Below are 24279 nucleotides of genomic sequence, written 5' to 3' on the forward strand. Positions count from 1 at the left end.
ATAGTTTGTGGGCCCTTTAATAATGATCAATATGTTCTGTGTTTCAGAAGCCACCAGAAACCAGCCAATTTTCACCTGAGCCTTGCACTTTGGGGTATATTTAGAAGACACAGTTGTTTGAGATCCTGCTTGCTAAAAGCTGTTATAAATTATTGAGAGTGATGGTTGATAGAACCCACAGAGATCCCCACCAATGAGCCATCCAGCGCCCAGGCTGAGGGTCTCATGGGAGTTGAGGGAAGAGGTTTCCCTCTCACATTTGTCCTTGGAGCTACCACTGAGGTGATCTGATGAGATGCCTTCCTTGGGCAGGAAGGGAAGGTGGAGCCCACCGGAGTCCATGGTGACATCTCTATGCTCACATACCAGTGTGAGTGATGGCAGATCATGAATGAGTCTGAGGCCAGGGTGATGAATGTTTTATACTCCTAAATTAAACTAGACAGGCACACACTGCCCAGATTACTTTCTGCTGGAAGATATAGAGCACCCTCTCGTGGATCAGTTTGGTTTTCACCCCATCCACAACACGGTTTAGCATGGGGGGCATCAGCAGGTAGAGATTGCCCACCCAGATGTGGACATGGTGCGGGACATTGTGGCCAAAACGGTGGGTGAGGAACATGAAGAGGGCAGGGATGTAATATTCCAGGATGACACACAAGTGAGACGCGCAGGTGCTCAAAGACTTGAGATGGACGTCTGTGCACAGGAGCCTCAGTACAACCTGGAGGATCATAGCATAGGACACGGAGATGATAAACACGTCAAACCCCACCACCATAAAAGCCACAAACAGGCCGTAAATGACACTGACTGTAACGTCCCCACACACCAGCTTCACCATGGTCATGTGCTCGCAGTATGAGTGGGAGATGAGGCAGCGCTGACAGAAGGGCAGCCTGCGGACAAGGAGAGAGAAGGGGCTCACCAGAAGGACTCCGCGTGCCAGCACCAGGCTCCCCATTGTCACTATGGCTGGGACAGACAGGATGCTGGAGTGCTGGAGGGGGCAGCAGATGGCCACAAAGTGATCCAGGGCCATGGCCATGATCACACCTGACTCCACTGATAAGAAGGCATGGACGAAGAACATTTGGGTGGGCAGGCATGGAACCCATCTCTCTGGAGCCCAGCCAGAAGATGCTCAGCATTTTGGGCAGGGTGGGCATGGACAGAACCAGGTCGGTGATGGCCAGCATGGCCAGGAAAAGGTACATGGACACATGCAGGCTCGGCTCAGTGTATATAATGAAGAGAACAATGACATTTCCCAGCACAGCAATGACATACTTGATGCAGAAAGGGAAGGCGATCCAGAACTGGGTCTCTGCAGTCCTGATGTGCCGACCAGGAGGAAGGCAGCAGGGTGGGAGAGTGTGCTGGTGTTCAGACATGACATGACGTGCTGTTCTTCTCCTACCTCAAGCTTTCACCCTGTAAACAAGCAGAAAAGAACCCATGAGGGCTGATTCAGTTCCTGGGAAACAGGGGTGCAAGTGAGTTACTGAACATTGGATCAAGTTCCTCTTTTCAAAATACCAGCTCCAGTCCCAGGACAGCAACTTGCACACAGTCACTGGAGTTAGAGATTGTGGCAGCGCAGTCTGTCTCTTCGAGAGACTGTTTGAGAGGTTTTTGGTTTGTTTGTTTTCCCGCTTTGAGATTCTATTCCCTTTCCTGTTCTGGCTTTGTGTGTGGCGTGAGTGTGAGAAGAATGAAGCGTGATGGGGAGGAGTGCACTCTTCCTTGTTTCCTTCTTCTTTATTGATCAGTGCAGCATCTTGTCTCTCCCCTTCGACCCTTCCCAGAAAACTAGGGAAAGGAAAGGACAAATAGGCAACCACATAAACCCTCAGGAGAAGGGGGGTAGTCAGAGACGTTCTGATTCCGAGCAGGTTAGTGAGAGTCTCACATCAGTGTAGGCTGTAATCTTTGTACTCTTGTTTATTCTAACAGCGGTCGGTGTCTTTTCTTTACAATCAGACGTATTTTTGTACTGCTGTCATGGCTAGAAGCCCCACCTGAGACTGGGACTCCATTGTGCTAGGGCACTGTCCAGTCCCTGACCTGAAGAGCTAGCAGTTTAAGTAGCAAAGACAGACTCAAGGTAGGAGGAGAAACAGAGGCACAGAGTGATGACTTGCTGAAGGTCACAGAGCAGGTCAGTAGAAGTGCCAGGAACAGAGCTTGTGTCTCCAGTCCTATACCCTAGCCACTAGACCATGCTCCATCTCAACCCAGCTCCTTATTCGCTATGGCAAAGATGGAAAAGGCCTTCAGGTGCTGGATGTTGCTGTGAGCAGTGCTCCACACAATCTCTTTATTCTAAAAGATCTGCTTTGGTTCCAACATGATTTGGCTCAGGGAATTTCTATGGCCTGTCTTATACAGGAGGTCAGAATACATGTTCACAGTTGTCCTTTCTGGCCTTGCTATGAAGAGTTAGCGTTCCCCACCTGTCCATGTCCCTTGACTAGTGTATTCTTGTTCTCTCTTGTATATTTTCATGAGACTTTTCCAGTCTAGTTGTCAGTAACAGTTGATGGAGCTTCCATCAGTTTGTTTCTCAGGAAGACAATTTCACAGCACAGGTCTAACTGTCAGGAAGCTCTGCCTGTTGTTTAGCTTAAATTTTCCTTGTCTTAATTTCATCTCAGTGCTCCTAGTTTTAGTCACTTAAATACATCTCCATTCCCTGCGTGGGAATGGACCAAAATGGGGGGACGGGGGAACAGAATACTCTATTCTCATTGCCAGGGGATGCTGTGAAAGCCAAAACTATAACAGGGTTCAAAAAATAACTAGATAAGTTCCTGGAAGATAGGTGCTTCAATAGCTATTAGCCAATATGGTCAGGGATGCAACCCCACACTCTGAGTGTCCCCAAACATCTGACTGCCAGAAGCTGGTACTGGACAACAGGATGGATCAGTTGATGATTACCTGTTCTGTTCATTCCCTCTGGAACAACTGGCATTGGCCACTGTCAGCAGACAGGACACTGGACTAGATGGACTATTGGTCTGACCCAGGATGGCCGTTGTTATGTTCTTATGTCCATGTTATTTTTGACCTAATGGGACAATAGTCATGTGATCTATGAAGGTATTTATATAGCCCCCATGACTATAGTGGCTGAGCATCTCACAGTCATTTATTAATATATGAACACAGCATCCCTGGGAGAGAAAGAAACTTGGTTATCCCCATTTTACAGATGGAGAACTGAGGCACAGAGATATGAAGTGATTTGCCTGTGGTCCCGGTCCTTCACCAAAAGACCAGAGAAGAGCTACAAGAATGATTCCAGGGCTGAAAAGCATGCTTTACTGTCAGAGTCATCGTGTTCTCAATCTGTGGATATTCAATTGACTTGCTCACAGTCTAGAAGTCCCTCCATGGGGAACAGATCCATTATGCGAGGGGGCTCTTTAATCTAGCATGCAAAGACATACAAGGTCCAAAGACTGGAATCTGAACCAAGATAATTAGGAAATAAGGTGCGCATTTTTAACATCAAGGTTAATTGACCATTGAAACAAATTACTAAGGGATGCAGTAGATTCTCCATCACTTCAGATCCTTAAATCAAGATTGAACTAGAGGTTTAGAAAGAGATATCGGCCCATTCCGGGGTGACCAACTTTAGACTCCTTGGTGGGCTCTCATTTTCAGAAAATGCAGAACACCCATCTTCTGAGAATGGGGCCCCTTTGAGGTGCATCAGAAACAATAATAATAAAATAAGTAAAAAGCAACAGAGGGTCCTGTGGCACCTTTGAGACTAACAGAAGTACTGGGAGCATAAGCTTTCGTGGGTAAGAACCTCACTTCTTCAGATGCAAGACTCAGGAATTTTCCTTGTCTTAATTTCATCTCAGTGCTCCTAGTTTTAGTCACTTAAATACATCTCCATTCCCTGCGTGGGAATGGACCAAAATGGGGGGACAGGGGAACAGAATACTCTATAAAATAAGTAATACCTCACTCCCAGATGGCACTTTTCATAAAAACATAAGAACATAACAACATAAGAATGGCCAAACTGGGTCAAACCAAAGGTCCATCATGCCCAGTATTCTGTCTTCTGACAGTGGCCACTGCCAGATGCTTCAGATGGAATGAACAGAACATGTAATCATCAAGGTTTTCATCAGCAGATCTCAAAGCACTTTACAAAGGGTTCGGGATCATCATCAACGATTACAATGAGAATGCAATATGTGTTATAGATAGCTTTATAGAACAGGCATCAAGTGTGACAGTCAGTTCAGAGCTAAGGGTCCAATCCTGCAATCCAACATGCAGACAGTCTGTCAGGGTTCCTTCCCCACTCTGAACTCTAGGGTACAGATGTAGGGACCTGCATGAAAGACCCACTACCTTATTTTTACCAGCTTAGGTTAAAAACTTCCCCAAGGCACAAATTCCTTCCTTGCCTTAGTATCACTGCCACCACCAAGTGATTTAAACAAACATTCAGGGAGGGCCAATTGGAGCCCTACCTTCCCCAAATATCCCCCCAAGTCCCTACACTCCCTTTCCTGGGGAGGCTTGAGAATAATATCCTCACCAATTGGTACAGGTGAACAGAGACCCAACCCTTGGATCTTAAGAACAATGAAAAATCAATTGGGTTCTTAAAAGAAGAATTTTAATTAAAGAAAAGGTAAAAGAATCACCTCTGTAAAATCAGGATGGTAAGTACTTTACAGAATAACAAGACTCAAAAACACAGAGGATTTCCCCTCTAGGCAAAATTTTAAAGTTACAAAAACAGGGATAAACCTCCCTCTTAGCACAGGGAAAATTCACAATCTAAAACAAAAGGTAATCTAACGCATTTCTTTCCTATTACTTACTATTTCTGCAAGACTAGATGCTTAGTTCAGATATAGCTTAGGGAGATGTATTTTCCCCTCCCCTGTTTCCTGGGTGCGTCAGAGAGCCACAGACAGAAAACCTTCCCCCACAAATTTGAAAGTATCTTCTCCCTTTATTGGTCCTTTTGGTCAGGTGCCCCCCAGGTTATCTGAGCTTCTTAACCCTTTACAGGTAAAAGAGGAATTAACCCTTTACAGGGTAAAGAAGGATTTTATGCTACCCTTAGCTGTATGTTTATGACACAGCCCCATTGTCTTTAATGGCATTGCTTCCCTGAGTATGGGATATGGGCACAAGAAAGGGTTTCCACACTCAGGATGGGGTCCTGGGTAGGTAGAGCTCTGGGGTAGTGAATTGCTAAACTACAGTAGGGTTCCAGCTCAGAGCACCTAAAAGAAAGAAATGCAGTTAGAACTGGAATTGTTTCTGCACAGCCCATTTTCACAGCACTGCCCTGGCTCTTGGGGCTACATTGTATCTAGCGTCCTGAGTGATATGGATAGCCAGTTAATGCACTAAACCTCTGGTTCGTTATGAAAAATGGTCAAGAGACCAAATAACCAAACATAGTCAATTTTATTGCGTAAGACAAAGTAGTACAATATGAAAGCGAGACATACCCCTCCTTTCAGGAAGCTATTCTAATCTCGCAGCAAGTCCATTTTATACAGTAGAGGTGCTTCAAAATATGCTCCCCAAACCATTTCTATATATAGCACAGTTGCTTACATGTTAAAAAGCACTTTCTGTGTCACCGAAGATCCAACCCACCAGTTCTTTAACGTGTTGTTGTGTACCTTACCTTACCTCTGTTTTGGATGCTACATTCCAAACCAGTTTACCCAGGAAGGTATCTGTCCTAGGACATAGATAGTCTTGGAGAGACTCTTTAACGTTCTTTAACGTGTTTATTTATTTAACGTGTTTATAACATGTTTATTTAACCATAAAAAGTAACCTGAAAGATCCTAACTTGTCAAGATTCATAATCATTGTGATATGTATGTACAGGTAATATTTTAGGAATAATGTATTCATATTGACAGTGTGCTTTGTGGGCTTGGAGTAGAAATACATCACCAGGAGACACAGTAATGTGTCTCAATGATGGTCCTTTCAGGCAAGGAAGAGTTGTCACCCCGCCCTGTGTCACTGGTGATGCAATGCAAGGTTCAATTGTTTAGCCTTGCACAATACCAGGACTTTGAATGAAAAACCATCAAAGACAATGACAAACAATCAAAACCACTGGAAAGTGGGAAAAAAACAAAGCCTTTATAGCTAGACAGGGGTTCACCCTGTCTTTGACAAGAAACAAAAGGCTGTTTTCAGTCTAGCACAAAGAAGGAGAAACACTCTGTATCCATCCACTGAGTAAATGCTTTGCAGAATAAGAGGGTTTTCATGAACATTTGGATCCTGTTTTTTGTGAAATCAGCCAGCTCTGCAACAGACTGAACCTTAGGCAGGGGTGGGGTTTGGGAATCTACTTTATTAGATAAGAAAGGCAATTAATGATAAGTGTAGACCATCTTTCCATTTTATGATTTTCTTTTGCATTGTCACCATTTGTTTCTGCCACTCTCGCCTGTTTCTTGTTACATTTTTATTCTTTCTTAAATAAACGGACATTTCTTTTATTACAAGAGATCATATGTGCCACGTGTAATACAGGAGAGGTGGTTTAAGATAAAACCGGTAAACAGGGACACACTGCTCCTTCAGGGGCAGGGAATCTGGGATGTCTGTGAGTAGCCAGTGTCAGGGAATGTATATTAGAGGGGACTGATTCAAAGGGACCTGGAGACTCAGGTGCCCCTATTGTTAACCTGCAAGGCAAAGTCAGGGCTGACCTAGCCCAAAGGAGAGTACTTGAGTGGCTGAAGAGCAGGTATTGTCAGGGAGGTGACTACCAGCCACCACAAGAGAGATTCCCTCTCACTGAGGCAGGGGCTAATGAGGTGACTCACAGTCCTGGGTGTCTTGAGAACTGTCAGACAGAGACACGAACTGATGAAAAATATTTCCATTGATGATAATCAAAATTCACAGACAGGCTACTTGAGACCATATGAGTATTTGATTTAAGACTCTTCACATTGTATATTTTGACATATGATGTTGACAATTTGTGTATTAACTGTTATAAAACTTTAACTTCCTGAATCTCAGCATCTGCTTTCATTACTTATTTATTGTCTAACAGCCCCTCCTCCAATTTCCTGCAACTGTGGACATTGAAATCAATAAAAATTAAAACCCATAATTATGTGAAACTGTGGAAATGTAAATTGAAAATTTTTTTTAAAATGCTTAAAAACGGAGAGATTATCCCTCAAAATGAGAAAAAACAATAAAAACTGAATTTTACCAACCCTAAACATAGACCCTGTGATAACGCTTCTGTTTTCTAATACCAGAGCTGATGTCAGCTGTGCAAAGTGTAGTGAGGCACTCGACATGGGTGGACAGAATTGTGGGAAGAGCATTGAGTTAGCAAACCTTCCCAACCCTTGTAAATTATATTAACACTGTGCAGACAATAGCCAGTAACGTGATGTACACCACACCTAATATATACTTATTGGCTAACACAGCCCTTAATCCACACACTTCCAGAGACCACTGAGCATCAGGGCTGTGTATGCTTGGAGCTGTGAGCTGCCACGTGAGTGAACCCCTCTCCACACGGCACAGGGTGATCTTTTCCTGTACCTGCTCCTGTAAGCCAGCAGGACCACCCACCAACACACACACACCCTGGTGAACGGCAAAAGACATATCTGGCTTCAAGACTAAGCTTGATACGTTTATGGAGGGGATGGTATAATGGGATAGCCTAATTTTGGCAATTAATTGATCTTTGTCTATTAGCGGTAAATATGCCCAATGGTCTGTGATGGGATGTTAGATGGGGTGGGATCTGACTTACTACAGAGAACCCTTTCCTGGGTGTCTGGCTGGTGAGTCATGCCCACATGCTTCGGGTTTAGCTGATCGCCATATTTGGGGTCGGGAAGGAATTTTCCTCCAGGGCAGATTGGCAGAGGCCATGGGGGGTTTTCCCCTTCCTCTGCAGCGTGGGGCACGGGTCACTTGCTGGACGATTCTCTGCACCTTGAAGTCTTTAAACCACGATTTGAGGACTTCAATAACTCGGACATAGGTTAGGGGGTTGTTACAGGAGTGGGTGGGTGAGATTCTGTGGCCTGCGTTGTGCAGGAGGTCAGACTAGAAGATCATAATGGTCCCTTCTGACCTTAAAGTCTATGCGTCTAAGTGACTCAGCCATGAAGAAGTCATTTTCCCCAAGACCCCTGACTCGCCAGCAATACCCTTGCAATAAGACAATGCGAATTCAGCTCATCCACTCAGAGGAGGATAGCATGAGAATCCCAGATGCAAGGCCTGGAGAATTGGAATAACTTTACACACAGTCGTAGGTGTCCCCATAGAGATTCCTCACTAGCTGAGGTCTCTAGGGCCGGCCTTAGGGGTGGGTGGGCCAGGCTGCAGCCCAGGGCGTGGCACTCAACAGTGCGCTGGGCTGGTACCTCTCACCCATCTGACTAGTCGACTGCCTTGCTCCATTGCCGTCTGCAGCTGGCCCTGATCCTGCCCCCTCTCCACCCCACTGCCCATTGAGCCTCCCCTTGCTAAGCTGGGGATCTGGCTCCTGTGTGTGGGGGGGGGCACTGATGTTGGGGTATCCCTCCCCCGACCTGTGTACCCAATCTCCACTGAGCTGGGGTGGGGGTCAGAGGGAACTTATCTGTTCTGAAGCCTCTGGATCTGGATTGGGAGCTGCCAGCATTGTTCAGGCTCCTGAATGCTCAGTTTAAGGGGCATTTCATTACTTAAAGAGACACTCACTGCACCTCTCTCTCTCTCTCTCTCTCTCTCTCACACACACACACACAGTCCCCCCAAAACTCAGAGCCCTGCCCCTAGATACTAGACCAGGAACAGGATGAACAGCTCTCAGACACCTACCTATAATGTGTAGAAAGATAAACTGCATCATAAGAAGGGATTTCAGTCTGGGAGGAATAGGCTGGAGGCCTCATGCTGCCACTAGTAAAACATCCCTGGAGTTTCTACAATGTAGAGATGATCACTTTGTAATACAAAAAGTATTGTAACCAACTCAGGATAATTCTACATTGGATTTCAGTTTGACAGATACAGATCAAGTGGATCACTGAATTAAAAATTGATGGTTACCTGGATGCAAGGGATCACAATCTACTTTCAGTGGCTGTCAGCATTCCCACCCCACTCTGAACTCTGGGGTACAGATGTGGGAACCCACATGAAATATCCCCTAAGCTTATATTCTACTAGCTTAGGGTAAAAACTCCCCAAGGCACAAATTCCTTTCCTTGTCCTTGGACAGTATTGCTGCCGCCACCAAGTGATTTAATCAAACATTCAGGGAGGGGCCACTTGGAGCCCTATCCCCCCCAAAATATCCCCCCAAGCCTCTTCACCCCCTTTCCTGCGGAGGCTTGAGTATAATATACCAACCAATAGGTTAACAAAGTGAACACAGACCAAAACCTTTGGTTTTTAAGACACTAAAAACCAATCAGGTTCCTAAAGGAGAACTTTATTATAAAGAAAAAGTAAAAGAAGCACCTCTGTAAAATCAGGATGGAAGGTAATTTCACAGGGTAATAAAAGATTTAAAACACAGAGGATTCCCCTCTAGACTCAACTTCAAAGTTACAAAAACAGGAACAAACCTCCCTCTTAGCATAGGGAAAATTCACTAGCTAAAACAAAAGATAATCTAACACATTTCCTTGCTATTACTTACAATTTCTGGAATTTTAGGATCTTTTTAGGAGCTGAGTTACCTGCTTCGTCTCTCTCTTTGTCCCAAGAGGGAACACAACAAAGAGCACAAACAAAACCTTCCCACCCCCAGATTTGAAAGTATTTTCTTTTTCCATTGGTCCTTCTGGTCAGGTGCCCACTAGGTTAATTAAACTGATTAACTCCTTACAAGTAAGTGATTCTGTACCTTTGGCCAGAAGGGATTTGATGTTATTGCATACATAAAGGTTGTCACCCTTCTCTTAATATTTATGACAGTGGCTATTTGCAAACAGAATATAGATATGATGATAATTGGCTATTATTTAGGAGTGTTTTATTAGATGCCCACAAAAGCCACCATTCTGCAGTCATGAAATACAGCTTCTATGGTTAAAAACCATCATGGTTGAGAGGAGAAGTGAAGGCACTAATTAAACATTAAAGAAATCCCAATATATAACCAGTGGGGAAACGGGGAAGATGATAACAAGGCATACAAATCCGCTGACAGGAAATGCAGGCAATCGATAACAGAAGGCAAAGTTATCGATGAAAGTAAATGGCCAGCAGGATTAAGGACAATAACAAGGAATCCTTTAAGGATACCATGAACAAATGAAATGACATTTATCCCAGACAAAATCATGGAAAGATTGATATGGGGCACAATCAGTACAGAATTAAAGGATGGCAGCAGTATTAATACCAAGCAATGTGGTTTTATAGAAAATAAGTCTTTTTAAACAAATATCATATTGTTGTCTGATGAGATCAAGAGTTTGTCTGACAAAGGTAACTGTGCTGATGTAATATACTTATTATTTAAACAATGGAGTTAGTTCTGCATGGCAATCCGATTTTAAAAAATCACTTTAAAAGTCGATGTAGCTCATATCAAATGGATTAAAAGCTAGTTAACTGATATTTTGCAAAAAGTAATTTTCAATGGCAAACCATCAGCCAATGGGAGTATTCCTAGTCAAGTGATCTGTTCTTGGGCCAATGCTCATTGCAGGAAAAATGTGCAGATTACACAAAAAAATCGTGGAGTGGTAAACAATGATGGGGACAACTCAGTGATGCAGACTGACTGGGTCACAGATTCAGAGATTGAATTGGCAGACAGGACCACGGTGGTCATCTCACTGACCACCTGCATAACGCAACCCATGGGACTTCCCTTCATCCACTTCGGTTTGAAGTAGAGCATATGTTTTAGAAATTTGATTTAAAAATTTTCAGTGATGGAAAATCCACCACGACCATTGGTGAATTTGTTCCAATGGTTAATTGTCTTCAATTAAAAAATGTGCATCTTCTTGGTAGTGTGGGTTCAGATGTACATGCTTTGTTAACATAAATGTGAAGTCCTATATCTGGGAACAAAGACTGTAGGTTACATTAGTAAGATGGGAGACTGTGTCCTGGGAAGGAGTGACTCTGACCAGTTTAAAGCAACAGAGGATCCTTTGGCACCTTTAAGACTAATAGAAAGGTGCCACAGACCCTCTGTTGCTTTTTACAGATTCAGACTAACACGGCTACCCCTCTGATACTTGACACCAGCTTATTTCACTTCTGGTATAAGCTGCGCCTACACAAGGAGGGTTTGCCAGAAGAGCTATACCATCTCTGATGGAGTCTTAAAACTTGGGTGAAGGGTGGGACCTAAACTCTTGTTTTGTAACTGACCAGACACTGAGTTGGCAGCACAGTCCTTTACCCTCCAAAGCACCCTAGAGCCAGCCCCAACTCTGAGACCCCTGGAGGCCCTATGGAGATTCTGCAGCCCCAGCACAAGCCCTGCCTCGCCCAACTCACTGGCGACTTCCTGAGCCCAGCCTCTGGTGTGGTCAGACAGCCACAGACTGTGAAGTCCTCAAGGTCACCCAGGAGCCAGGCTGCTGGGGGGGAGGGCCCAGCCCACACCCGCAGGCAGAGATGGCCAGACCCAGTGGGAGTGAGTGGCATTGTGACCTGGGCTATGGGGTTGCAATGCCATTCAAATTCACAGCAACTATCAAAGGTTGTGGTTTCTGAAACCAACCAGCAGCCAGCGATTTTCTTGCGGACGGGTCTATGAATGACTCCAGGAACGTACAGCACTTGAACGGGCTCCCACAGTTCATGAGGCTTTTAATTTGTTTTATAATAATGAGCTTTCCCCGTTGTCTCTGCTTGTCCCTGGTGCATGGCCCTCCCCAGCCCCTTAGGGCGCCGTACGCCTAGGCATGGGGAATAGCAGGGGACTATTTCCTCAGTCTCACGCTCTCTGCTGAGCTGCGGCTGCGCAGGTGAGGTAGAAAACCTGCTGGGATCCCACAGCCATGGCTATAAAACTCCCTGCCCAGCGCTCCTCCAGCACTTCACAGAGACTCTCCAGATGCCTCCCGCTGGCCCGGGCAGCCCCTCTCCACTGAACAGGAGCTGGGTGAGTGCAGGGCTTTGGAGCCCGGAAATGGCCCTTGTCAGCGGCACCCGCCGCACATAACAGCCCAGAGGAAGCACAGAGCTGAGACGGGTGAGGGGGATCCCGCAGGTTGTTCCAGGCCAAGGAAGCTCAGATGGGGCAAGCTCAGGGTCTGGGGAGAGAGCTCTGAGAGCCACATGTCTGGAAGCTTGGTCTGCTGGAAAGATGCTTAGCCTGGGGGACACTCTAAGTTGCATCCCAGAAGGGGCTGGGTTATTCAGTGGGACTTGGCTGCGAAACATGGAGCTGTTGCCCTGGATTTAAGGGGTGAATATATTCCAAAATGTGTTCAAGCTAATTGCAACCATATTACATGAACTCAGCCACAATGAATGAGTAAAAAATAATACCACAACGTTATGGGTTAATTTGGAGCCAGGCTTGCAGAAGCAAGGTCATAAGTACTGGCAGTTTTGCTAATTAGTATATAAAAAAGTAAATAACTAAAAATAAAAAAAATGCAAATAAACAACTGCATGTATAATCACCTCTACTAATAAAAGTTTATTAAAAGTTTAAAAAAGTAATACCTTAATAGGGGTAATTATGACCAATGTGTTTAATAGAAGATAGTTATAAAAAAATTAAATAATAAAGTGTACTGGAGAGCAGTCCTTGGAAGCTATCATGGAAGAAACATTTTTCTGACATTTTTACTCCCTGGCAGGGAGGCGTTTGGCCAGCGCTGATCTGTCGTTGATTACTCAATACCGTCGCAAAATAACAGTTAAACATCTGGGATGTTCGATACCTATTGCTTATGTCTGCGTGTGCTAACATCTAATAAACTGCAGTGTTAGACAAGAGCATGCTGGCTTGAATTACTCCTTGATCAAACAGAATCGCTGAGTTCCTGTTGATTTATTCCTTACACCGACTGAAGTGAAATAGTGAAGTTGCCCCAGTTGGGGGTTATGACACCCCAGGTAACAGAGTGAGCCTAGCCAGGAGTGGTGTGAGGACAAGAACACATAATGCAAGTGGTTTGTTTGTGTTATTTACACGAGCTGAGGGGGGCAGTGGAACTGGGTAGCAACCTGCAATTCTCCTCGCCATGGTCTGTGAGTTAATTTAAGGTCACACTCCGTTGTTGATTTACGGGCTTGGTCCAAACAGTCTGATTAAGTAAAAAAGATTTGTGAGAGGGACAGGGAACACCTGGGAAAAGGACAAACTAGAAATGGGTTTGAATAACAAATTTTATACAGAAACGTGGGAACAGCCCTTGGAGAGCTGGAGTCTTTAGTGGCCCTGGAGCGTTCTTGGAGCTCTGTAAAGAATGGGAGTCCTGGGCTGGCACAGGAAAATGGAGGGATCCTATTGTTAAGGCCAAAAAAAAAAAGCTGCATTACAGGGGTTATGAATGGCAGCAACAACATTAAACCAGGAGTGAGAACATGTAAGAGTTAAAATAAAAATGTACAAAAATAAGATAAATAAAATTAAAAAATATATATATAAGTAATTTCATGGCAAAATTGGAAACCCTCTGAGCCACAGTCCTCATGCAAGCAGCACAGCTGGTTGCTATGGAGAAGCAAGTGTGTACTGGGGGCAGGGGGGGGGGAGGGAGGGGGGCAGACTGGAGCTGGAAGTGTCTGTGTTAAGACACCAGAAAAGGGAGAGTGAATCGGCTGTCAGAGCCTCAACACAGGAATCCCATAGTAGAATTCAGGCTGACCATGGGAATGTAAGAGGCAAATTTGTTCTCTTAGAACTATGTTGGGAGAACAGAAGGGAAGAGTGGCTGCGATTTGAAGTAGTTGTAGCCTGGGAATGGGGGGGCAGGTCAGATGAGGATGTCTACTCGTATCCTTCTCATTATGATAAAGAGAAAAGTGATCCCCATGATCTTCCTTTTCCTTTGGGCACTTCTAAGCAATCCCTTTAGGGTCCCCTTTCCTTGAAACCCTGGAAAAGTTGTGGAAGCCCCAGCCCGTGGCTCCAAAAGTGACCACCACAGTATGGAAACAGGGTGGTCAGAAGGGGGAAGGAACAGAAGAGCAGAAGGGCATTTGGAGCACAATAAAAAAAATTCCCGAGAAAGGGAGGGGGTGGGGGTGGGGAAATTCAGCTGGCTGGTCTAAGTACAAATTAATACATTTCGTTTGTATTATTATGTAACCTCCCACTATATAAAATAAAAGTTTTGTGTTTCAAATCAAGCACGTGAATGTTAAGGATTTTTAAAAATTTAGCATTCCTGTGTGCTGTGTTTCCTGGCATTGGAACTCCAGGGGTGCTTCTTTAATTGCACAAATCCAATATCCGTTGTATTCGAGGCGAGGGAAGACTTCCCATAAATAACAGCAAAATGGAAAATGAACAATACCCTTGACATCATTACTGATTCCAATATCCTGGGAAAACAAATTACTCTTTTAGACCCCCACGGACAGGTATTCTCCCACTACGGTAAAGCTGAAAGGTTTGGTCTTAGACAAAGTAAACATCAGTGTGGGAATGAACAAGAACTGGCAATGCATTATAGCATGGATTTGTACTGGTGATTACAGAATCCCTCCCACTTCGGTGGCAACATCACCATTCTTAGGTAATCAAATGGACTTGTTGGAAAAGCATATTTCTTAATACAAAAAATTAAAGACTACCCATATAGTTGTTTTCACTGGGTGGAATCTGTCAGGCTGCTAATTAATTGTAGGAAACCCAATTGCACTTACTTGTGGAATGATATCCCTAAGTGAACAACCCCAGGGGGGAAGATAAACCATTGTTGGCTGTATTATTCCCCCTTGTTTCCTAAGGTGCTAAAATAAAAAAAAGGAAAATTGCAAATAGTGACAACCAAAAAAAAAAGGAAAATTATTTTGTCTTGCACTTAAAAAGACCCAGGTTTTCAGAAATTAAAAAACAATTGGTAATTAATCCATTCCACAGTGCCAAAAAAGTAACTCTGAATATTACCTTAGAAAATATTTTAGCAATAAAATCTGAATCTAAAGAGTTTGTTCTACCATTGTATAGGAGCTGAAAAAATTAAATAAATCTTCATATATTCCCAGACCCCATATGAATAAAAAAAGGGACATTTTAGGAACAATTGGTGCTGGGGTAGAAGTTCTTAACAGCATAAATAAAAAGGTGGTTGCAAATAAAATAAATACAATGGGTCAGCACCTAAAGGATTTAGCATTGCCCCTGAAGGCATCCTTAGATCAGCTGAGTTCCATACGAAATTGGGTGGCACAGATTTTAGGAATATAGAAACAATTTCAATAATAAGGAGTCACTGCCACCTCTTGCAGGCTACTGGTGTCCTCCAGAGCAATGTTTCCTTGGCCCTGGCATGTGTGGAAATGCAAATGTAAATTATTAATATGGTAAACATATCGTTTGGATGTCATAAATGAAATACTCCCATTAAAAATTAAAAGTATTATTTAAAAATATTCCACCCTTTTTTTAAAAAAAAGCAATCCTGGTAAAAACTAATACATTTTAGTTATAATCAGAATTTTTAAAAAATCACTACATTTGTTTCATTAATGTCTAAGGCAAATGTAAAATAGGTTTCCTCTATTACACCCTTTAATATTAATCAAACGGTAATATTAACCCATAGATCATAAAATATGGGACATAAAAAAGGCCCCAAAATAAAAACCAGTGAAATTAAAGTCTCCTTAAAAAATCTGGGATTAAATATAATGTATTAAAAATGCTTCGCAACCACAAAATATATGTTTAAAAGTAATAAAAAATGTCATTTTTCTATTAATACATTTGCAAATAAATCTGTAGTTGTTTATGTGGGTAAGAATTGTGTATGCCGTAAAAGTTAATGTCCTGTCCTCATCATTAATTATGTGCACAATACAACCCACAATCCCCCCAAAATAAAAGTTTTTGTCAAATTGTAGCCATTAAAAATGTAATTTTCAATGTTAAGTATCTGAATTAAAATACAGCCAATTAAAAGTAAAATACACCTTATGCTCCAATGTAAAACCTGAACCTATTAAAATCAATTTAATTGCTATAAAAATGTTATTTGAGCATTCCCATTTAAAAAAAATATTTGCAAGTTTTAAGCAGGAGGTGGTTACTGTCCACCATGTTTCTAATAAAATTAACCAGTAATTAAAAGGGTTAGCAGAGATTTGGAACACAATTGCTGGGAGACATTGTTGGGATGGTCTCCCATGGCATCGGAAATTTTCAGTTTGGCTTTACATCCAACTGTGGTGATTCTAATGCTTCAAGTGCCATTGGTTGTTGTGTTCTCAGCACTGACATGCTGGATAAGGAGGAAGACTGATAAGTTGCAAAGCCAGAGATTTTACAAACCATGGGCACGTCCCGAAAATAAGTACCTGATGTCTGGTCTTTAACGAGGCAAAGTCAGGAGTGAAACCGAAAAGTGCCAGCGTGAAAATTCTTGCTCAGTCTTTGTTGAGAGCCGTGAGCCTAATGATGGATTTCCAAAAGTAACTCACTGAACTTGTTATATATATATGTGTAACTGCCTCAATATTTAAAATATTTGGCCATTGAAAAGGAGAATGTTGCCCTGGATTTAAGGGGTGTATATATCCCAGATTGTGATCAAGCCAATTGCAAACATATTTATGAGCACTCCACCTTAGAAGTCTGGGGCAAAATCAGTACTTGGTCCTGCTAGTGAAGGCAGGGGGCTGGACTCGATGACCTTTCAAGATCCCTTCCAGTTCTATGAGATAGGATATCTCCATTAATTTATAATTTAATTTATTTATAATAAAATAAAACACCACATAGTTAATGGTCAATTTGAAGACAGGCTTTCAAAAGCAAGGTCATAACTACTGGCAGTTTTGCTAATCAGTATAAAAAAAAATAATAATAATGGAGATATCCTATCTCCTAGAACTGGAAGGGACCTTGAAAGGTCATTGAGTCCAGCCCCCTGCCTTCACTAGCAGGACCAAGTACTGATTTTGCCCCAGATCCCCAAGTGGCCCCCTCAAGGATTGAACTCACAATCCTGGGTTTAGGAGGCCAATGCTCAAACCACTGAGCTATCCCTCCCCCTGGAGTAAATAAATAATAAAAAAAAATGTAGATAAACAGCCTTAAGTCTATACGCCTCTAATAAGAAAAGTTTATTAAAACATTAAAAAGTAATAAATTAATAGGGGTCATTATGACCAATGTGTTTAGTAGAAGTTAGTTATATAAAGTTTAAATAATAAAGTGTACTTGAGAGCAGTCCTCAGAAGCTATCCTGGGAGAGATGTTTTCCTGACATCTTTACTCCCCAGCAGGGAGGTGTCTGGCCAGCACTGACCTGTCGTTGATTACTGAATACTGTCTCAGAATATAGGTAAATATCTGGGTTGTTCTAAGCCTGTTGCTTATGTCTCTGTGCACTTACATCTAATAAACTGCAGTGCTAGACAAGAGCATGCTGACTTGCATTACCCCTTGATCAAACAGAATTGCTCAATTGCTGATGATTTATTCCTTACATGGCCTGAAGTAAAATAGTTAAGTTGCCCCTTTTAGGGTTTCTGACAACCCCGAGTAACAAAGCTCCTATATTTTTCCCAGCTCTCCTCTTTGCGGCAGAGACCCCTGTATATTCTGGGTAGGGTTGTTGGTGGTATGTGACCATGCTGTTCTTGTGAGGGTCTGATTCTGCCCTCACTAAGCTTCCCCCACCTAGGTCCCATTGGATCCAACGCAACCGCTTGCACCTGGCTGAAGGTAGAATTTGGCTGGGAGGTTATTATTAGTGTATCGTTCAATCTAGCTGTATTGGATTGAAATTGTGATGACGATGTCTTCAGGCAGCTTCTGCCCTCAGACACAGCGACCCCTTGAAACGTGCCATTAGTGTAATGCATCAACAACGGCCTCTCTGCTTCACTTTCTATCTGCTGGGAATCTGCTCTCCCGCAAGGTGTGTGAATGGTCCATATCTTGTGTGTGAGACAGCAGGGGTCTCTCTGCGTGTCATCTGCCATTACTTATTTGTGGTACAGCAGTGCACAGAGGCCATAATTAGAAGCTCTCTGGCCAATTCTGTCTCCTTCAAAGGACAAAAGAGGTCTCATTGTAAAGAGTTTCCACCCAAACTTTGAAATGTGCAGATCTAGATTCAGTATGTACTCCTCACTTGGGATGGGGTGAGCCCTCTGCCTTAGCCAGCGCAGGCAGTGACAGGGGCTGTTTCTCTGATGGCGGGTTGAGATACCTGCCAGGAAAATGACAGATCACAAGAGCAATACCCACTCCCAGGACTGTCCTACAGCAGATTGTAATACTGTTTAGAGAGCAGATCGCTCTCATTCACTTCCAGGTTCGGGGGCAGTTATTTATTTATAGACATGTCCATAGTGCTCATTGGAACCGAGCTCAGACATTTGTGGCTCCTGCTTCACACACACCGCCCTGTGTGAGGCTGGGGGTATCCTGATCCCCATCTTATTGACAGGGGAACTGAGGGTCCCATAGGAATCTTAAGATCACCTAGCTCTCCTGAGACCCAACCTGGTACCCTAGCCACAAGTCCCTGGTCTGGGTGTTTGCTTTGGGTAGCAGACATGCCATGGGATGTTTGGCTGGTTAATTGGATTATCAGGTATGGAAATGGGTCTATCAATTTTCATTTTTCTAATTTCCTGCAGGCCAGAATGGACTGGCATCTTTGCCCTGGGAGTGCCCCCGCCCCCGAGCCCTGTGGGTGAGGAGCCCAATGGAATAGGGTTATTCCAAATGTGACAGGAGGCTGTGATTCCTGGACAAGCTCTCTGCCTCTCCCTCCAGTGAAAAGGCAGCCTCCGGGTTGGGGCATCACTGCTTCTTAATTGAGGCCTTGTCTACACGAGAAAGTTGAACCTGTTTTTAACTGATTTAATTAAACTGGTGCAAACTCCTGTGTGGATGCTCCTATTTCACTTTCAGAAGGGCTAACTGCAGTTTAGCTTAGACTTATTCCCAGTCATCTTAACCTAAACCAAAATAACAGAGGCCAGACACAGGTTTGCATCAGTTGAACAAAAGCAGTTTAAACACACCCCTTATATTATACTGGGGAAATTTTTCATGTAGACATATTCTGAGGCCTCATCTACACACAAGCCAGGTCTACACTACAGACGTATATCGGTCTATCCATGTCACTCAGAGGTGTGAAAAATGCACATCCCTGAGCAATGTAGTTATACTAACCTAACCCCCTGTGTAGACAGCACCATGTCTCCTGCTGACCAAGCTGCCACCTCTTGGGGAGGTGGATTAACTACACAGACAGGAGACGCTCCCATCGGCATAGTTTTACCGCGACTCTGCTGCACACGGTAGCACTGTACATGAAGAAAAGCCAACGGTCTGGCACCATTTTAACTAAACTGGTTTATTTAAAAAGATGCAAACCCTTGTGTGGGCACTTTTTTATTGGTTTAAATCTCTTCCTCATCTTTTTAAACAAAACTGCAATGATCCACTCTTAGTCTGAAATCAAAATGTCCACAACGTCTTTTGCACCAATTTAGCTGAATGAGTTTAAATCACACCCTATGTTAAACCAGTGGAACCCCGTGTATCCCCGAGCTCCACGGTCGACTTTGCACCCAGTGACCCCAGAAAACACAGGCCAGGAGCTGGTCGACGTTCTCCTAGTGTGCACAAAGCTACTAGTACACTGCATTTAGATAATGGACAAAATTCTGCTCATGGCTCATTCAATAAAGGCTGAGCTGTAAATGCCTGTGTGGTTAGTACTGATGGTGTGAGTAAAGTCACCAAAAGGGTTCATTAGAGGAAGGTGGGCTACATCTGGAGGTGTAATTCCCAGCTTGGGGAGATGTTCCCAGGCTAGCTCTGACCCAGCTCGCTCACTACAAATAGAAGTGCAGCTGCCGCGGTGTGAGCAGTGGAACACGCCAGCCTCCCAAATACACAGATAGGGGTACCCTTGGGTTTGAATTCTGCCCCCCCGCCATCACCACGGCTACCCTGCTGTGTTTAACATGCTGGCTCTCTCAGAGCTGGGAGAGACGTCTCCAGCTGCTGTATAGACAAACCCGCAGACACTAGATGGAGGAGTGAGAACGTCACTGGGGGAGAAGTCGGCAAGGTGTCCCCTGCGTTCCCATCATGAAATCATTTGGTCCCAGTCCTTTAGGCTCCTTGTGTGCAAAGCTCCCGCCAATGTCCTGGGCACAGAGAGCTCCCAGGTAGGACCGCTGGTATGAACCTCCTGCGTCCTTCCTCCAAAAGGCTTCCTGCAGACTCCCACCACAGCTGGCTTCTGCAGCCTGGTGAGCCTTCCTCCAGGCTGTTGAAACTGTTAAAGAGCCATTCAAGGGGTAATGAAGCCATTTAACAGGCATTTGCCAACCCCCAGGTATAGACTGTCAGTTTCTGAATGTACTGACCAAACCAGTTGTGCATCACTGTTGTATTTACTCAGAACATGTTAGTCTACAGGACCTTAGTTTAAAATTTGTTTTAAAATATTTCATTATTGTGTTGCTGAAGATTATAAAATCATAGCTCTCAAAAATCGCTTGCCGCTAAAAGCCTCTGTAATGAGGGTGGAATGGATGCAGTGCAGGAGCTGGGAATAGGTTATTTGTTAGTCACACTTCGTGTGGCATTAGCACAGGACAGGTGAAGAACTAATGCTCAGAAAACGTCGCCTTGTCATGTTCCTATCAGACAGTTAATGATTGTTTTAATGGTTAGTTACAGGGGCAGGAAGCAACCGTGCTGTGGAATTGAACACGCCCAACCAGCCCCACCATGGAAGCTTCCAACTGGACCACGCTCCACCCCTCCACCTTCATCCTCCTCGGCATCCCGGGGCTGGAGGCGGCGCACATCTGGATCTCCATCCCCTTCTGCTCCGTCTACATTCTGTCCCTCCTGGGGAACGGCTTCCTCCTGGCTGTTATCAAGACTGAGCCGAGCCTCCACGAGCCCATGTACCTTTTCCTTTGCATGCTGGCGCTGGCCGACCTGGTCGTATCCACCACCACCCTGCCCAAAACCCTCTGCATATTCTGGTTCACGGACAATGTCATTCACACAAATGCTTGCCTGGCCCAGATTTTTTTGATTCACTCAGTTACTTGCATGGAGTCCGGGTTTATGTTGGCCATGGCCTTCGATCGCTACGTCGCTATCTGTAACCCACTGCGACACTCGGCCATCCTCACCAATCGGGCTGTAGCCAAGATAGGGCTGGTCATTGTGATGAGGGGAGCCATTTTTCTGGGCCCACACCCATTTCTGCTGAAACGGCTCCCGTACTGCAGGACCCATGTCATATCTCACACCTATTGTGAGTTCATGGCGTTGGTGAAACTGGCCTGTGAGGACACGACGGTCATGAGTGCCTATAGTCTGGCCGTATCGGTTTTCACTGGGGGATTAGATTTTATACTCATTATCCTGTCCTACATCCTGATCCTCCGGGCCGTCTTCAGACTCCCCACCAAGGAGGCGCGGCACAAGTCCCTCAGTACCTGCAGCGCCCACGTCATCACCATGCTGGTTTTTTACACCCCAGCGACTTTCACCTACTTCTCCCACCGCTTTGGCCACATGGCTCCCCACGTTCACATCCTCATCGCCAACATTTACCTACTCTTCCCTCCCATGATGAACCCCATCATCTACGGAGTGAGAACCCCGGGGATCCGGCAGAGGGCGCTCCACATTTTGGGCATCAAATTAGACTGAAGGCCCACAGGATGGGTCAGCGGCTGGGGAGCAAGGTCCGTACAAGCAACGTCAGGGCCCTCAAGGCCTGGCATCAAGACGGCTCAGTCACCCCCGGCTGTAGAAACCCACCTCAGCCTTGGTGAGCAGCAGAGCTAATAAACACGCTTGTCTGGGTCTGCAGCACAACACGGCTTTGACTTTGCACTGCTCTAGAGCATTGTTTTCACTGACCATTTCCACCCCGCCCAGCGAGATCAGAGCCTCGTTGTGCGAGTTGCTGTGTGCCATATAGCAAGAGACTATCCCTGCCCCTTGGGCTTCAATCCAAACAGACAAGGCGGAGCAACCATGGGCAAAGCAGGGTTGTGGTCACCCCACATCACAGGTTTGGGATGAGGCCGAAGGAGCCCAAGGACTTGCCAAACATCACACAGGGAGTTTAAGACAGCCAACAATTGCTTCAGGGCACCGGCCAACCTCTCCTCATTGGAGGTGACGAGAAAAGGTCCGCTGGAGGCAGTTACCCTCAGCTGTCCCATGCATGGCGTCTTGAACCTGATCTGGTCATTGTCAGACAGAGGAGATTAGACTAAACTGGACCCCATCCTGAGCCTGGGGACCCAAATCTGACCCCAGGTCCAAGCCTTAAACACAAAGCCAGGCCCCCAATCTACCACACGGCAAACTCATACCCAGATGGCTGCATCTCTCCCTGATTCACCCGCTCACACCCTGCTGGTTGCCTCTCCCCCCTGCTACACACCCTCTCACACCCTGCCGACTACCTCTATCAGCCTGACCACATGCCCTCCCACACCCAGCCATCTGCCCTTCTCTCCCTCTCAGAATCTTTTACATGTTCCCAGGCCAGAAGGAACCTTTCTGACTATCTCGTCTGACCCCCTGCCTGTGAGTACTCGGAGAGGCCTGGGAAAGAGTAGGATGGATTCTTACTACAGCAAAGAGCTTTGGGAAGACGACTATGACTGGGCCTTGGCGGAGGCTGTGACATTGCACTCCATAGAATTTTATGAAAATATGCTAATGAGTGTGAATATAATATAACTGGAATATGCTTCATGCAAAAGGTCTCTTGTAAGGGATCATTACAAAGCTTATAATCTACTGAGTGTGTTCATCCTATTCGTATGTATGTATCATTCTTCTATCTGAAACTAGAAATATGAAATATAACTCTGAGGTCCTACTGTAGTTATGCAAAGTGTGGGCCATTAATGGTGGTTTGGAATCTTTATGGCTCCCATCAACTAGGACAATTGAGAGTAGATGGCTCTGTTTACTTGCGAGACTTCCTGTGAGTCAGACAAGGAAGAATGAAGGCTTGGGGGGGTCTCACAGGTCATGTGACCATGTCACCTGGTACTGGAATCCATCTTAAACCTGGTGCTTTTCCATTTAGGAGGAGGGGTGGGGACCCAAAGAGACAAAAGATTCCTGCCTCGTGCTTAAGCTATATAAGGGGTGGAACATAACAAGGGAGGCTGCAGTCATGAGAAATCCCCTAGCTACCACCTGAGCTGGAACAAGGACTGTAGCGGGGAAAGGATTGGGCCAAGACTAGAAAGGAGTCTAGTCTGTGAAAGAAGTTTATTGGATCATCTCTGAGGGTGAGATTTACCTGCAGAGGCCTAAATGACTGCCCATTGGGATGGGATGGGGGGAGTCTCCATGAACTGTGCACAGAGAAGAATGGGGCTTGCAACAATGGGGTTTCCTGGAGGATGCTGAGTGGCTCAACAGTGTTGTACACTTTTGCATTGCATTACAGGGTCCACTACTAGTGACAGGCCATGCCCATCTCCTCTCCTCTTCACCATCCTCTCTTAAGGATGTTTGCTGTGCGTTCACCTCTCAGCCCCACCTCCCTGCTAGGAGACAGGCGCCTGCTGGTGACTGTCCCAGCTCCTCTGTTTGCATTCAGCACTGTTAGTGTGTCTGTCACTCCATTGCTGCTCCTAGGGGGCTGGAAGGGGCCATCCATGTGACTGCATTTCTGGTGCCCATTCTGCTCACAGGGACCAAGCGAGTGTCTGCCTCCCTCAGCACCAATCCCTTCACAGGGGGCCAGGCATGTGTCTGTGTCTCTCAGTCCAGTTCCACTGAGAGACGCAAGGTGTGTGTCTGCGTCTCTTGGCCCCGTTCCACTGAGAGGCACAAGGTGTGTGTCTGCACGTCTTTGCCGCATAACTCTTACAGGAGCTGGGTGTGAGTCTGCATCTCTCTGTCCCATTCCTCTCAAGGGGCTGGGCGTGTGTCTATGTCTCTCTGCCCCAATCCCCTGACAGCGGCCAGGGGTATGTCTGTGTCTCTCGGCCCCATTCCACTCACAGGAGCCGGGTGGGTGTCTTCATCTCTCGGCTCTGTTCCCCTCATAGGGGCCAGGTGTTTGGTCACTTCTCTGGGCC

At 45.1% G+C, this 24279-nt stretch overlaps 1 protein-coding gene and 1 pseudogene across 1 annotated transcript; one reads left to right on the forward strand and one right to left on the reverse strand.

The window, feature by feature from the left end:
• Positions 1-433: 433 nt before the first annotated feature.
• Positions 434-1402, reverse strand: LOC122172921 (olfactory receptor 52R1-like; annotated as a pseudogene).
• A 19527-nt stretch (positions 1403-20929) lies between these two features.
• On the forward strand, positions 20930-21871 carry LOC101934673 (olfactory receptor 52K2-like). Its single transcript, XM_005290023.2, has one exon. It carries the CDS (start codon positions 20930-20932, stop codon positions 21869-21871), a length of 942 nt encoding a protein of 313 aa, XP_005290080.2.
• Positions 21872-24279: the final 2408 nt, after the last annotated feature.

This window comes from Chrysemys picta, chromosome 1, assembly GCF_011386835.1.
Source record: "Chrysemys picta bellii isolate R12L10 chromosome 1, ASM1138683v2, whole genome shotgun sequence".
Taxonomy (NCBI): Eukaryota; Metazoa; Chordata; order Testudines; family Emydidae; genus Chrysemys; species Chrysemys picta.

What these genes read in the sequence shown, in the direction of transcription:
- LOC101934673 (XM_005290023.2), top strand. Translation starts at nt 20,930, where the DNA reads ATGGAAGCTTCCAACTGGACCACGCTCCACCCCTCCACCTTCATCCTC.